Raw genomic sequence first — 16459 nt, forward strand, 5'->3', positions numbered from 1 at the left:
CAATCCTGTTTGAGCATCAATGACTGAGCCAGAATTTGGACATCTGGTTGTGTTCCTTACTAGAATGACTTCAGAGTTCCTTCAGGCAGTTTTGAGACTTCTAAACAAAACTCCAGGAATCTCCTGCAATTTCTTTAATTTTTTTTTTTTTTTTTTAGAATTTCTCAATAAAGAAAATCTGGAAGCATATTTGCAAAACTTTAATTATAATTTTTTTTACACAGCAGGGATCAGAGTTCTCTCCGATCCCAGTTGCTGCGGACAGATATCGTCTGTCGGAGGCCGCGCACTTGTAAGGGGGGCATGTCCATAAAAGTACGTTTGCTAGGGAGACCGTCATCTGCACAGGCAAAGTACTTTTCCCCCACATTTGAGTCATCGTTGTTCTGCTAGAGGGCCACAGTATTAGTGTATCTTATCTCACCGGGCGCCCCACTGCAGCTGTTAGGTCCCCAGCGGTGTGTTCCCAGCCGCTGCTGCTTCTCACGAACGGTCTGGCCCTTCCGTTGTGTCCTGTGAGGCGCTTATGTCTGCGGACTGCCCACGTGACCTCTTCTGTCCCGGCTCACTTCGGCGGCTCCCTGGCCCTTACATCTGCTTGCCGCTTATGCTGCTTTATCCACGGCCGTTCGCCAATGCTACCTCCGATCAGCAGTGAGGCTGTCTGTTCTTTCACCTGCGCCGTGGCGGGGGAACAACGGCACTGCAAGAGAGGTAATCATGGCTCCTCTAGATATTGATTGTTTGCAACCGTGGCTGGTTAGGGATGATTTTCCTTTTAGCATAACATCATTAGTTGTAAATACTTCCATGTTACAACATGCAAGTATGTACAACTAATTATATAAGGCTAGGGGGAAAATAATCCGTAACGCTAACTGGCCACAGCTGGCAGCAATCAATATACAGTGTCCTGCTAGGACCTTTCTGACGTCAACTAATAGGTAGCTAGGGGTGTGACAAAGGCGTTACTCCTGTCAAACCCCTAGCTTCCTGGTGGCGTCAAGATACACTAATACCCAGGCCCACTCTGGGGAATTCATCTTTCATGCGTTATTTGATATTTACACCTGCAGAAACCGAACTAATTATCGTTCGTCATTCAGTCACTGCCGGCATTTACATTGCATCGTTATGGGTCAGAGTCTGCCCATCCAGCGAGAATCTGAAGAAGTATTGCTTGGTGTAAAAGGGCCGTGAGGCTGGTTCCACACGAATGATCATGATTTTGCTGCGAGAAAATTGCATCTTCGTTTCAGCCATTGTTGGTGCATCAGCACTGCCTTTTTTTTTTTTTTTTTTTGAATAAGCCCGCATTGCTGCCGCCAGCGTTAAAATCGCACTTTCTAATGTTAAAAACGCAACACAAGTTAGTTGCGATGCTATAAAGAGGAGGCTTCATAGGGAAACAAGGGAGATTTTAAAAAAATCACACATCGCAGAAAGATGGAGCATTCCGCCTTTTTTATTCTTTTTGCTCATCGCATGAGCGGGAACATCGGAAATCACGCGATGTTCTTGCCCATGTGAAACCAGCCTTGGAGCTGGACACAGACGCTCCTATCACAGTTGCTGTTGATGATTAGAGGCACCTGTCACACAGTTATCATGAAGGAGATCGCAGCTCATCCTCCTGACTGTTTATGGTTTGCGGAGAATATAATGGCAGTGTTTTCCCAGCAGGCAGAGATGGTACAGTCTCGAGCTGCTGTTGTAATGCTGTGCTGATACATTATGGGATTGCTGGCACAGAATAGGGAAAGCAGAAATCTCAGAATAAAGATGGTGCATGAGAAACATTAGACAAGGAAGTGGCTGCAGTATACAGAGGAGACCCCCAGAGTGACAGGCACTGGGGTGAGGGGGCCAACATGGAATAATGTCCTTTCACCGGAGTGGCCCTGCAACTGTATTCTGGCACCGTGTATAAGTTATAGTCTATACATTGTAGAGAAACAGAAGACTAGTGGGAATGAACATGCAGGCAATCTAGTCTGCGCTCTTACCATTTCCTATTTCACTTGGGGGTGTGAGCCCACCTGAATGCGTAAATCCCTGATGGAGTCATGCAGGGTCTTACCGCTGTGGAGTCGGCCTAGGGCTGCGTATATTAGCGATATTGTACTGCTTATGACAGCGTATCTCTCACACACTGTCATGCGCGGTTTAAATTTCTAGAGCAGTCGCTTCGCATCGGTGCATGTATACGCTGACCATAGAGAATAGGCTTTTGTGTGTAATATGCAGCAAAATACAACAGGCTGCGGTCTTTTTTTTTCACTTGTGTATTACGCAATGTATACACGCAAATGTGAGTGAAAAAGCGCAAGGCCATGTATTTGCCTGTGACTTTGCGCGTATTACATGGTAAACTTGCGCTAGTGTGAACCGGCCAGGTTGCATAGATGTAGGTTTATCCCAGGTGTTTAAAAGTTTGTTCTACTCAGCAAAATATTATTTTTCAACTAGGTGATATACCCGTTTGTGTAAATTTTATATATATATACACATACACATACACATACACGGTCAGTGGTGGCACACCTGCGGCACGCAGAGCTCTCCCTGCTTGCCGCTAACCACGTTAGTGAATACCGGCAGGGGCCGCGGCGCTGTGACGTCAGTGTGCAGTTGGGATCCTCCTCCCCTGACGACTCTTCTTAGGTTCTACGAGAGCAGGGAAGGAGGCGTCCGGGGTCAGCGCTGCTGGCAGTTGTGCTTTTGCGATTTTTATGCGATGTGATTTTAACATTAGAAAGGCCCATTGAAAAAAAACGCAGCAATATCACAGCATTTAAAAAAAAAAAAAAAAAAAAAAACCGCTAGTGGGTAAAAGCCCTCAGAGCTCATCTCCACGGCCTTATACACATTTTCCAGCATTCTGCGCTGCTGGCAGACATGGCGTATGACGCTGCACAGGCCTGCAAATCACACGCTCATGGACATACGCAATGTTTTTTTTTTTTTATTCCCTGTTCAGTGATGCGTATGGGAGCGCTTCCGTACATCATGTATTGCATATGGCCAGCATATAGCCCATGCAAGTATATAGCGCTCACGCGGCGTACGAAAGCTGAGAAATACATGCTGCGATTTATTTCTCTTGCGTATCAACATGCAGTGTCTAGTATAACAACGCCCATGGGGGGTACGGGTGGGGAACGGCTCGCCCAAAGAACAATTACGCCCCCATATAGGAATAGAAATAACCACTTTATGTGACCCGTTCCTAAGAAACAGCGATGATAAATGCAAGTTTTAATTACAGGGACACGTGGGGGTCTGTGGAATAGACAGATGGGCAGGGCTTCTGCACAATAAAAGTTGTTTGTGAGGGATCAACTCCCGGAATGAACTGCTGGGAAGAAGAAAAAAAAATAAAAAATATTTATAAATAAATATATATATATATATATATATATATATTCATATTCATTCAAGAGTTGGTTACATTTATTTCTCGGTCCAAAGCAAACACAAAAAAAAACTACAATTTACCGCAAAGAAAATTTCCCTGTAAACTAAAGGGTTAACGGGAAGAGACTCCCCACAAGGAACAGGCACGCTGCAACATCTAACGCTAGATCCCCAGCAGTGTCTGTGTGATCTGGTATATAGGACAGCTGCAGACTTAGCAATTAGCTGCACTTGTATAATGTAGTCTTGCATAATGGCCATTTCGAGCATAATCCCGGAATAATCTGGGTCACGGAGAGAAACGAGGTAATAATGGAGCTGATTATACTGGCTGACTTTACCTAGTGTGCAGCTCCCATTCCTCACTGTGATGCATCTCCTATAAGATATTGTGATTGCGGTTTATAACATAGTAAGTTAGACAGTATTAGTGTATCTTGACGCCACCAGGAAATCCTGGTGAAGACAAGTGACGGGGGGGGGGGGGGGGGGGACGCCCCCTGAACCTGATTGGCTGCATACAACTCTCCCCTGCAGGTTCTGGTAGCCCACTACAATTGTAATGTGCTGGCTGCCGTCCCGGCTCCAGGGGCTAATATGATCTGATCGATGCTGCCCGTCAGTCTGGGCCGGCTGCAGGGCGTTATTGATGGTCATCGCTGCTGGCGTCAGTAAGCAAGGCTCTCAGGCCTTACACTGGGGTTGCGGATGGTGGCGTTGGTTTCCCTGTACTTTTCCGCAGCTGCTCAACATCCCCGCTGCAACTACATGGAACATACGGCTAGTCTATAAGGCTCCCATTCCCTTTCCCAGCCTACCCGTTGCGTTTTTTCCAGCCTGTAGCGTGCCAGCTCTCCTCCTTATAGCAGCGCAACTTTGGCCGGTCAACCTCCTGAACCAAGGTAGCACTGACCGCAACCGGTCGCCACCTGTCTACGCTAATACACTCCGTGCGCCAAGTAAAGCACTGTGGGAGAAGGCAGGAGATACACCTGCCCGGTTAGCATTTTGGAAGAACACAGCCCATGCAACCGGCGGTGCCCACATGTGACAGCTGATTCCACAGCTTGCAACCCGTCTCTGGATTATCCCTTTAATAAGCTTAGCGCATGCCTGGCAAGTCCGTGGCTAATATCCATGTCCTCTACAAGCTGCTGCGGATGTAAATTATAGTTGAAACCTACATCTCGTGTAAATTAGACAAAATCCAATGGCCCACGAGGTCATCCCTTTAAGCCTCGCCCAAAAATGTCTGACTTTTTAAATGCCATAAAACTGGCTTGAGATTTAATTTTAAGTACTAAATCGCATGGTGATCGGTGGTCCGCACTGGGGTTCAAATCGGACCAAGGACAACATCTGCAGGGAGTTTTTTTATGTGTTCTCCCCATGTTTTGGAGGAAACTGGAGTACCCAGAGGAAACGCACACATTCCAAAAATATGCTGATAGGTAAATTTAACCCCTAAAGGATGCAGCAATTTTGGGGAGATTTTCATTTCTACCATTCAAAAGCCATAACTTTTTGCTTTTGTATAAGGCCCCATGTCCACTGGGAAATTCGGGCTCGCGCGGATTCTCCATGCGGGTGATTTACCGCAGGTGCAATCCGCGCGGCAGGGGAAAAAATACATCCGTAGGTATTTACTTACCTGCGGGTGTCCAATACATCCCTCTGGGCGCAGATCACGCGTGCGGGACACACGCGCAGATTTGGTAAATCAATTTAGCTAGTGGACATGAGGCCTAAGGGCTTGTTTGTTTTTTGTTTTTTTTTGTGGCAAACTTTAGTTTTCTATTCGTACCCTTTTAAAAGTAAGTATGGCTTTTTCAATCTTTTAGTGAGTTTTTTTGGGGGAGGCAAAAACGAACAAAATAAGCCTTTGCCTTTTTTAAAAGATGTATTTATTTTTACAGTTGTCATGGAGGATAAGTAGTGTGTTCAAATTATTGTAGAGGTCATTAGGCAATACAATGATGCCAAATATATGGGTTTTCTTTATACAAATAGAGGAAAGTGCACAAAAAGTTTTTGTTTACATGTAAAAAAAATAAGTGTTTTAAACCCCCCCCCCCCCCACCCCCCAAAAAACTGAACATTTTTTTATATCCCTGTAGAGGACTTGAACCATAACAGCTGTGATTGCAATAATGATGCATTGTCACTTACAATAGCAGTCATAGGCAATAGCAAGCTGAAACACCAGAATAAGGTGTCCTTTTGCCATGGCAACCCGCCAGCCATGATTACAAGGGCCATTTACGTAGCTCCCTCTGTGAACTTTTTACATGCCGCAATCTACATAATCTCAGCATTTAGGGGGTTAACAGCGCTGTTCTTGTATATCCCAGCAGTTGCAGTGGCTCCCACTGTGGGATGGCGGGGCTCTGCTTCTGATCTTGTGCCTTCCACAGGATGTAAGTATATGTCCGAAAGTTGATCTCCAGTAACAGAAACCAAGTAATTTTGTAGATATAATACCTTTTAAATGGCTAACAAAAAACCAGGATGATATTCTAGCAAGCTTTCCAACCTACTCGGAGATCTTCCTCAGGCTTAAATGGAATAGATCCGAAGAGGCAATATATACACACATAGATTTGACAAGCCACTGACAAGATGTGATTAATTTGCACTTAAGGCCTCCTTCCCACGGACGGATTTCCGCCGCGTTGCCCGCAGCTGTTAGGTTCTGTTGAACCTAATAGCTCAATGCTTACGGTGCGGAATTCCGCACCGTAAAATCTCCCGTCCTCATCCGCGGCATGCTCTATTTGCCGCAGGTGTACGCGCGGACGGCTTCCATTGCAGTCAATAGAAGCCGTCCGTTCACGCTATGATAGCGTGAAATCGCCTACTGCCGCCGCGTCATGTGACGCGGTGGGCGTGTCACATGACGCTGCGGCGCGTCATGCGGGAGCGAGGATGCCGGATCCGCAGGTAAGTTTGGGGTCTCGGGGGGGCGCCATGACGGGCTCCGCCGCGGAATTCACTGTCACGGCCGTGTGCAGCCGGCCTAAAACAATAACAGGATAAGCAGAGGAGTAAATACTTAATTAGTCCACTGATAAGGGATGTGAAAGTTTTATGGTCTCTAAATTGGTGTTAACACACTGGCCTGGTGACCCCCTTATCTCTGCTCCAGATTTCTCATATTCTCCAGTGATGCAAGAAGCCCCCTCAGAGGTTCATTCCAGTCCTGACAGCGTCAAAGGTTGTTATAAATTTGTACTCCCAAATTCTTCTGTGACATTATATTAAAAGGCAACTTCAAATCCCAACGTCACAAAAGAATTTGGGGGTACAGATTTATACCAACCTTTGACACTATCAGGACTGGAGTGATTCTCTGAGGGGGCTTCTTGCATCAGTGGTGAATGAGAAATGTATAGCAGAGATAACACACAGACCCGGTGACCCCCTAGCACAAATTCAGAGACCATAAAACTTTCACATCCCTTATCAGTGGACTAATTACATTTTTACTCCTCTGCTCATCCTGTTCTGGTATTAAGTGCAAATTAATCACACCATGTCTGTGCCTTATGTATGTGCGATATATATTTATTCTCTTCTGATCTATTCCATTTAAGCCTGAGGAAGAGCCCTGCGTGGGTTGGAAAGCTTGCTATAACATCATGTTTTTTTGTTAGCCATTAAAGAATATCATATCTACAAGATTACTTGGTTTCGCCTGCTAGGAACAATCACATTTTACTCTACTGGTTACAACTGTACCCAACTTTTCTCTTTGTTTTTTTTTTTTTCGTTTTACCTTATGAACTTTTTAAGTAACATCTGGCCATATCGTATCTTGTAGCATGTCTGCGGCGAGAGATACGCGTGAAGCACGCTGCGAGTACACAATGATACTGCACTGGCTACGTGCTGCCAGTCGCTATGTACTATCTTTGCGCGTGTGTGTGTGCACGCGTGTAATGCGCTCCAAGTTAAACATGTTGCGTTTATTCTTGCTTGCGTAGTTCATGCGAATTGTGTGAGCGCTAACATGGCTGCCTAGGAGAGATTACTACAGCGTATTCCTCACGCAAAACACGGCCTTAAGAAAAGAAAAAATGGCATAAGATGCTTTGTGTCAATCCAACCTTAGGGAAATGCTGTAAATACGAATAATACAAATGTTAGAGATTATGTTATAATTATATATGTATAGATTGGACTAACAACTTTTACTTATTGTTTCCCATCAGGCGTAATGCAAGATCCCGGAGTAGAAGTCCTTACAAGGCGCGGCGCTCGCGCTCTCGAAGCCGTCATCGAGTTTCAAGGTCCAGAAGCCGGCAGTCTAGCATTTCACCCAGTACTCTCACCCTAAAGAGCAGCCTAGCTGCAGAACTGAACAAGAACAAGAAGGCCCGGGAAGCGGAGGCCGCCAGAGCTCTAGCCAAGGCCTCCAGCACCTCCACTCCTACTAAAGGGCATTCAGATGCTGCCAGCAATGTCCAGCAGGCAAACCATGCTAAGGAGCAGAAGAAAACAAAAGTGGACAGTGCCGCCTCCCCTACTGCAAAAAGTGACAAAGGTAAAGTCAAAGCTTCGGCGCAGACATCCGCTGCAGATAACTCAACCGCAGATAAAGTAGCCAAGACAAGCGCAAAGCCGAGCAAGGCGGACGCGGCCAAAGAGGACGCATCTAGTCAAAAGGAGAAAAGTAAAGTCCCTAAGGTAGCATCAACAAGCGCTGAGAAGGCTAAAAGTTCAGGCTCGCCACCAGCAACTATGTCAGCACTACCTCTTCCCATCGTTCTCTCCAATGATGCCAACAGGTAAGTTTTAGGCTATGGTAATTTACAGTGTTTCCCCAAAAAGACCCTGTCTTATATTTATTTTTGCTCTAAAAGAGGCACTAGGTCTTATTTTCAGGGGAAGTCTTATACTTACCCAGCACGCTCGGTCCAGGGCCCACCCACTGCTCTCCGCAGCTCCGACGCGCTTCCTGCAGTCCTCGACCGCTCATACAACATCACTTCCTGGCTATGGTATTCATAAATCCCGCCTCCAGAAAGCGATTGCTGTGATTGGTTCATCCAGCACTGCATTGATTGGCTGAGTAGCGGTCAAAGAACCAATGCGATAGTTGTGATTCGTTTATCAAGTGCTGCATTGACTGGTTCTTCTACCACTGCTAAGCCAATCAACAGCAATTGCATTGTAGAGGTGGGATTTATGAATTGGCTGAGCCACAGCCATCGCATTGGTTCATCCAGCGCTTCTTAAAGGGAGGATTTATTTATGAATCTCGTAACCAGTAAGTAATGTACAAGCGTCGAGGACTGTGGGAACCGCGCCAAACCTATAGAGAGCAGCGGGAGGTACCTGGACTGAGCCTGCTAGGTAATGTATTTTTTTTTTAATGTAGTGTAACTAGGGCTTATTCTTAGGATAGGGCTTATTTCAAGCCTCTTTGAAAATTTGGCTAGGGCTGAAATCCGGGGTAAGCCTCATTTTCAGGAAAACGGCGTACCAAGCTTGGCCACGACCCATCACGTGGTCAAATATCACTGCATTTCCGTGCAACATCACGACCTAATGCCGTCACAAGTAAGAAATGTTGCATGTCTGTTGTAACGCCTAATAAATGTTAAAGGACGTTCTGCAGAAACTGCTGGCAGCCATGAATGTAGACTGTAGGTTGCCTTACAGCAGGGGGCACAACTCCCATCCTCGGGGCACCCCCACAGGTCGTGTGTCCTGGATCTTTACCGTAATGATTGTCAGCGCCTCAGACATTGATACTATAGGATATCCTGAAAACATGGCCTGATATCGCGCTTGTCAGTTGTGCGTTTCACCAGCAGATGTGACTCCTCACATCACTTCTCTGAAATTCCAATCTTCTGGGACTTGTTTCATGTGTGTTGGAGGATCGTCACGTGTTTCTCGTTGATTTCAAAGGAAAGTATCACTTCGCACGGCCAGCGTTGTGTTTGACTGTCTCATTGACAACAATGGGCGATGCTTTTTGAGTGACGTAAAAAAATAGGACATGCAGCAATTCTTTACCCACTGTGAGAGAAAACATCGCTCGTGTGAGGCTGTTATTCATGCGTCTTGCAATGCACAAAACACGCGTGAGATTCACTTCCTATGCATGTACCCTTAGCCCGGCTGCACACAGGTGGATTTTGCATTGTGGAAACTGGAGCCGGCGTCCCCGCCTATAGCATGTTATGGAAAAGGGATTCTCCTTGCACAATTAATTGTGATTTCCGCTTGCAGAGGAAAAATTGCAGCACGCTTCATTTTTCTCGGGATTCAACATTGGTATTATCGTATCTTGTCCGTGTGGGTGGTGACAAGATACAGGCTGATTGACAGCCCCGTCAGGCCCCCAGGATGTGATTTGGCTGTAATGTCTGCTGCAACCAGCAGACACCAGCCCTGCGGTGGGGGACGGAGCTGTAATTGGCCATAGCATGGCAGGAGGACGGAAGTGACAGCTGCCGGAAGGGAGCAGTGAGGCGGCGGTGGCAGCAGAGAGATGGCGGACATCGGGCTTGCAGAGTTATGCGCGCGTGGGATGGAGCTGTTGTTGGCAACACAGCGCGTGCTGTGTAAGGAGCTGGGGAGATGGTGGGGGGGACGGTGGCGGCCGGGGGGTTTAAACTGGTAGAGACGGTCTCTGACACCACTGCCGGCAGGATCGTGACGGCAGCGGCGGCGCCGGGAGTGCTTGCGGTGTGACCAGTGGAGGGAGCCTCTGAAACGGTTTATTCTGGGATGGAGGGTTAGGGTAAATTAAACTGTGAGGCTTACAGAGAGACAGAGGCACGAGCGGGTGGCTGAAGGGGACATAGGAGCAGCGCAGGGGCCGATACCGGCGTCGAAGCAGGTGCGGGGGCAGTAAGGTGAGACCGGAGCAGAGCAGTAGCCGTCGCCAAGAGGCCACCAGGAGTCCAGCGCCAGCAGCAGCGGAGGGGACCAGAACGGAGCAGCAGAGCAGCTGAGACAGGAGGGCAGAGTGAGCGGCAGCCGGGAGAGCGGGTGACGTCACCAGGAGGAGTGGAGGAGCCGCAGGAGCCGATAAGTATCTTCTGTGTGTGTTTGTGAGCTAAGTGTGTGTCTTCTGTGTATCTAGTGTGCCCTAGTTGTGTGTGTGTGTGTGTGTGTGTGTGTGTGTGTATGTGTGTGTCTAAGTGTCTGTAAGGGGGGGGGGGGATTTTTTTTGACTGGTTGCGCATAAGTGTCAGCGGGTAAGCGGTTGCGCGAGAGAGGCAGCGTGTGAGTGGTTGTACAGAGGCAGCAGCGTGGCAGGGGTTGAGCGGAGGCTGAACAAGTCTATCTTCACTACTTCCACAAGTAAATTGTAGATCCCCATTAGGATGAGCTCCATGCCTGGCAATGTCATCCAGTGTGCTACTTGTGCAATGTATGCGGTCCTTGATCAGCCGATCGAGGGTGCATACTGTTGCGCAAGATGCGTGCACGTCGCACATTTAGAAGCCCAAATTCTGGATCTAAATGAGCAACTGGCAACACGGAGAGCCATTGACAACATGGAAAGGAGATTGCTGCTCACCGAGCAGGCACTCGCTGGGGTAGAGGCGGGGGCGGATGGTAGTACGGAAGAGCAGGGGGAGCAGGCAGTAAGCTGGGTGACAGATAGAAGGAGGCGTAGAGGGAATAGATCCAGGGAGGCTAGTCCTGAACTGGCACAACCCAACATGTCTGCAATGTTGGCAGATGAGGGCGATGCCATAACAGAGCCAGCACCGCTGCAGCACGACATGCCCTCTGAACGCCAGGGGGATGACTGCTCCGGTGAGACGGGGACTGGGAGCGCAGGGCAGGCTAGACAGGTTCTAGTAGTGGGGGACTCAATTATTAGGGGGACAGAGAGGGCAATCTGCCATAAAGACCGGGATCGTCGAACGGTGTGTTGTCTTCTTGGCGCTCGAGTTCGACACATCGCGGATCGGATTGACAGATTACTGGGAGGGGCTGGTGATGATCCAGCGGTCATGGTGCACGTTGGCACCAATGAACAAGTTAGAGGTCAATGGAGGGCCCTCAAAAATGATTTCAGGGACTTGGGGTCCAAGCTTAGGGCGAGGACCTCCAGGGTAGTTTTCTCGGAAATACTACCTGTACCTAAAGCCACACTAAAAAGGCAGCAGGATCTTAGGGAGGTAAACAAGTGGCTCCGGAGTTGGTGTAAGAAGGAGGGATTTGGGTTCCTGAAGAACTGGGCTGACTTTGCTGTCGGCTACAGGCTCTACTGTAGGGACGGGCTGCATCTTAATGGGGAGGGTGCAGCTGTGCTGGGGGATAAGATGGCTAGAAGGCTGGAGGAGTATTTAAACTAGGGACTGGGGGGGAGGGTAAAATGAGAAATAGTTGGGTAGCCAGTGTAACTAGCGATCCGGGTCCAAGCAAAGGGAATAGGGGTCGAGCTGGGGGTGGGGTTAGTACAGTCAGAACTGATAGATCAGCCATAAGTACGAATAGCAACAAAACAAATTTAAAAAACAAAAAAATGATATAAATTGTATGACCACGAATGCAGGAAGTCTGATTGGTAAAGTAGGTGAGCTTGAAGCGAGAATGACTGATGAAAATTATGATATAGTCGGAATTACGGAAACATGGCTTGATAAGTGCGATTGGGCGGTGAATTTGCAGGGGTACAATCTCTTCAGAAGGGACCGAAGGAACCAGAAAGGGGGAGGAGTATGTCTGTACGTCAAATCGAACTTGAAGCCGAGGCTATGGGAGGATATAGGGGTAGGAGACGAACAGGTGGAATCTCTGTGGGTAGAACTACAGGGAGGAAAAAATAGCAAAATCCTGATAGGGGTCTTCTATAGACCACCAAAAGCAACACAAGAAACTGAAAACTTACTATTAAGGCAGATAGAAGAGGTGTCAAAGCGCAACAAAGTAATTATCATGGGGGACTTTAATTATCCAGATATAACATGGGAGAACGAAACCTGCAAATCTCACAGGGGTGATAAGTTCTTGAGAATAATTAAAGACAATTACCTGAACCAACTTGTGCAGGAACCAACAAGAGGGAGGGCCATTCTGGACCTAGTACTAACCAACAAACCGGAACGTATAAAGGGGGTGCAGGTTGAGGGGCACTTGGGGAACAGTGACCACAATATAATCAACTTCCAGCTTTCAATCAATAGGAAGCCTTATCAGGGAGCGACAAAGAAACTAAACTTTAGTAAAGCAAAATTTGATGAGCTTAGAACTACTATCGGTAACATTAATTGGGACAACATCCTCAAAAATATCAGTACGGAGGAAAAATGGGAAAAGTTCAAAAGGATCCTAATCGCCTCATGTGAGCAGTTCATTCCCTTTAAAAATAAAAGAAACTCAACTAAAAGGAAACCAATGTGGCTCGACAAGACGGTACGAGGGGCAATAAATGAAAAGAAGAAAGCGTTCAAACTACTAAAGCAACAAGGCAGCGAAGAAGTGCTAAAATCATACAGGGAAAAAAACAAAATATGCAAAGATCAGATCAAAACTGCCAAGGAGGAAGCAGAAAGACGGATCGCCAAAGAGAGCAAAAACAACCCGAAGCTATTTTCCAACTATATTAGCAGCAAAAGGATTTGCAGGGAGAGCACTGGCCCTTTAAAAAATAATGCAGGAGAAATCATTGATGATGACGAAGGGAAAGCAAATCTACTAAACAGTTTCTTCTCAAGTGTATTCACAAACGAAAAGGAAATGCCACACGAGATGCAGGGGAATAAAATGAACCCCTCACAAAATATCTCATACCTAACGCAGGAGGAGGTGCGGAAGCGACTAAAGAAGACTAAAATAGCTAGGCCGCTATATCTAATATTTCTAGACACTATCAAGACCGGTGTAGTACTATTGGATTGGCGCATTGCCAACGTGGTTCCAATTTACAAAAAAGGGAGCAAAAGTGAGCCTGGTAACTACAGGCCAGTAAGTCTCACTTTAGTAACGGGAAAAATTTTCGAGGGGATTCTGAGAGACGCCATCGATGAGTACCTCAAGGAGAATAAGGGAATAACTCCTCACCAGCATGGGTTCATGAAGGGTCGCTCATGTCAGACAAATCTGATCAGTTTCTACGATGAAGTAAGCTCTAAGCTGGACCAGGGAGAATCTATTGATGTCGTATATCTGGACTTCTCTAAAGCCTTTGACACCGTGCCACATAATAGGCTAATATACAAAATGAGGCAGCTCGGACTGGGCGAAAACGTGTGTAAGTGGGTAAAAAAATTGGCTCAATGATAGAAAGCAGAGGGTGGTAATAAATGGTTCGTACTCTGATTGGACCACAGTCGCTAGCGGGGGGCCACAGGGTTCAGTATTAGGCCCCACTCTGTTCAACATATTTATCAACGACCTGATAGGGGGGCTGCACAGCAAAATATCAATATTTGCAGATGACACAAAATTATACAATATAATTAATGCAACAGAGGACAATGTGCGGCTACAAATGGACCTGGATAAGCTGGGGGCTTGGGCAGAAAAATGGCAAATGAAGTTCAATGTTGATAAATGTAAGACTATGCACATGGGCAGGAGGAACGGATGTCACAAATATTCACTTAATGGGGTACCACTAGGGAAAAGTGATATGGAAAAGGATCTGGGGGTATTAGTGGATAGTAGACTAAACTGGAGTAACCAATGCCAGTCAGCTGCTGCAAAGGCAAATAAAGTCTTGGGGTGCATTAAAAGAGGTATAGGGGCGAAGGATGAGAACATTATCCTTCCATTATATAAGGCACTTGTCAGGCCTCACATGGAATACTGCGTACAATTCTGGTCACCGGTGCTCAGGAAAGATGTCACAGTGCTTGAGGGGGTTCAAAGAAGGGCAACTAAACTAATACATGGAATGAATGGACTGGAATACCCAGAGAGGCTATCCAAATTGGGACTATTTACTCTAGAAAAAAGACGGCTAAGGGGCGATCAAATAACTATGTATAAATACATGAGGGGACAACACATGGATCTCTCCCGCGATCTGTTTACACCCAGGACCACGACGGTAACAAGAGGACATCCGCTACGATTAGAGGAAAGTAGGTTTCATCACCAACATAGAAGGGGATTCTTTACTGTAAGAGCAGTTAGACTGTGGAACTCTCTGCCGGAGGAAGTGGTGATGGCAAAATCCATAGAGGAGTTTAAAAGGGGACTTGATGTCTTTCTGGAGAGGAAGGACATTATAGGATATAAATCTTAGGTTAATTGTTAATCCGGGTATACAGGCAGGTAGGAACTATTAGGGGTGGATCCAGGGAACAGTCTGATTGCCATTAGGGAGTCGGGAAGGAATTTTTCCCCCAAAAGGGCTAATTGGCTTCTGCCCTTGGGGTTTTTTTTTGCCTTCCTCTGGATCAACACAGGAGGATAGACAGGCTGGACTAGATGGACATTGTCTTCATTCGGCCTTACATACTATGTTACTATGTTAATGGGTGTACATGATTCCATGTGAGTGTCGGCTGGCACTCACATGGAAGCATTTACACCCATTAGGCCTCATGTCCACGGGGAAAATCAGATCCGCTGCAGATTCTCCATGGAGAATCTGCAGCGGGTCCCTCCTGCCCCGCGGACATGAGCGCTGAAAAGGAGAATAAATAAGAATTAACTCACCTCCCATCCGCTCCGTTTCTTCTCTTCGCTGTGGCGTCATCTTCTCTCGTCGCGGCCGGATCTTCTTTCTTCAGCTCGGCGGATGTGCATGATGACGTCGGTGACGTGCCCCGCGCATGCGCCGGGCCGAAGCAAAATGATCCGGCCGCGACTGAGAGAAGATGGCACCGCGCCGAAGAGAAGAACCGGAGCGGGTGAGTAAAATATGATTTTTGTCTCCCGCGGATCCGGACGGCTTCCATAGGCTTCAATAGAAGCCCGCGGGAGCCGACCCCGCGGGAGACCCGCATGAAAATGGAGCATGGTCCAGATTTTTCCATGCTCCATTTTTTTTAAAATCCCTTTTATTGACGATCCGCGGGTATTTATCTACCCCGCGGGTGGTCAATGCATCCCTATGGGGTGCGGATCCCCGTGCAGGAGAAGAGTTAAAATCCGCTGCGGATTTTAATTCTTATTTTGCCCGTGGACATGAGGCCTTAATGTAAGCCTCACAGTTTAAATACCCTAACCCTCCATCCCTGCACAAATTCCTTGTCCGTTGCTGTCGGCCTTAGAACTTTGGCTAGGGGTGTGGCAGGGCCGTCCCTCCATTCAAGCCCTGTCAAACCCCTAGCTTCTGGTGGTGGCGAGATAAAATAATACCTCCCATGTTAAATGCTTCCATTGAAGTAAATAAAAGCTCTTCAACACGCGGCCCTTCTGCAGTTAGCATTGCGGAAGGGTTGCAGGGCCTGTGTCCTTGCCTAGCGACAGCGCTGGAAAATCTGTACTGCGCATGTCCGACGGCGAGCCGTCAGGACCATCCGCAATACAGAGGATAATGGCCTTACACACTCGGATGCAACAGCAGCATGGAGGATATAGTAGAGGAATGGTGAGCAATCTAGATGTGATTCTGGTAGCAGGGAGACATGAAAACGCTCACACAGGTGCTGCAGCAGCGTAGGGCATCCATGCCTTGTCATCCTCCCCTCCCCCAATCTCCATGAATGTCTATGGGCTGTGGCTGTAATCTAATCCCTGGAAGGACTTTACTCACTGGGAATGTGCAGCAGGGAGGAGAAGTGGCTGATAAATGTAATCTGCGTATCTCTCTAATCAGATGTAAAGTTCTTACCTAGGCCTGCTAATATATGGGCATTGCTGCAGCTACTTCCCCACTAGTCCCACCCGCAGGAGCTAATAATAAAAGTGAGGATCATGTGGGATTAAGGGTCCTTTTACACGTGACGCCTATCTGATGCTGAAGAGCCCGACAGTCGTCCCAGCGATAATGACCCCATTGCCTTCATACAGGAGTGATGATCGCTCAGTGAATGGAGACGAAGTAGGCTGGAAATTATCCGTCCGCCTTCATTCACAGTAAACAAGCGGTCGCTGGATGAATGACTGCCTGCTT

General features: G+C 47.3%; 1 protein-coding gene across 1 annotated transcript in view; it reads left to right on the forward strand.

The window, feature by feature from the left end:
* CDK13 (cyclin dependent kinase 13) overlaps nt 1-16459 on the forward strand; it is a 55674-nt gene that overhangs the window by 9345 nt on the left and 29870 nt on the right. Inside the window, exon 2 of the mRNA XM_066585077.1 lies at nt 7629-8204. Within this exon, the coding sequence (XP_066441174.1) occupies nt 7629-8204 (576 nt within the window). The remainder of the gene's footprint in view (nt 1-7628; nt 8205-16459) is intronic.

Source organism: Eleutherodactylus coqui, chromosome 12, assembly GCF_035609145.1.
Source record: "Eleutherodactylus coqui strain aEleCoq1 chromosome 12, aEleCoq1.hap1, whole genome shotgun sequence".
NCBI lineage: Eukaryota > Metazoa > Chordata > Amphibia > Anura > Eleutherodactylidae > Eleutherodactylus > Eleutherodactylus coqui.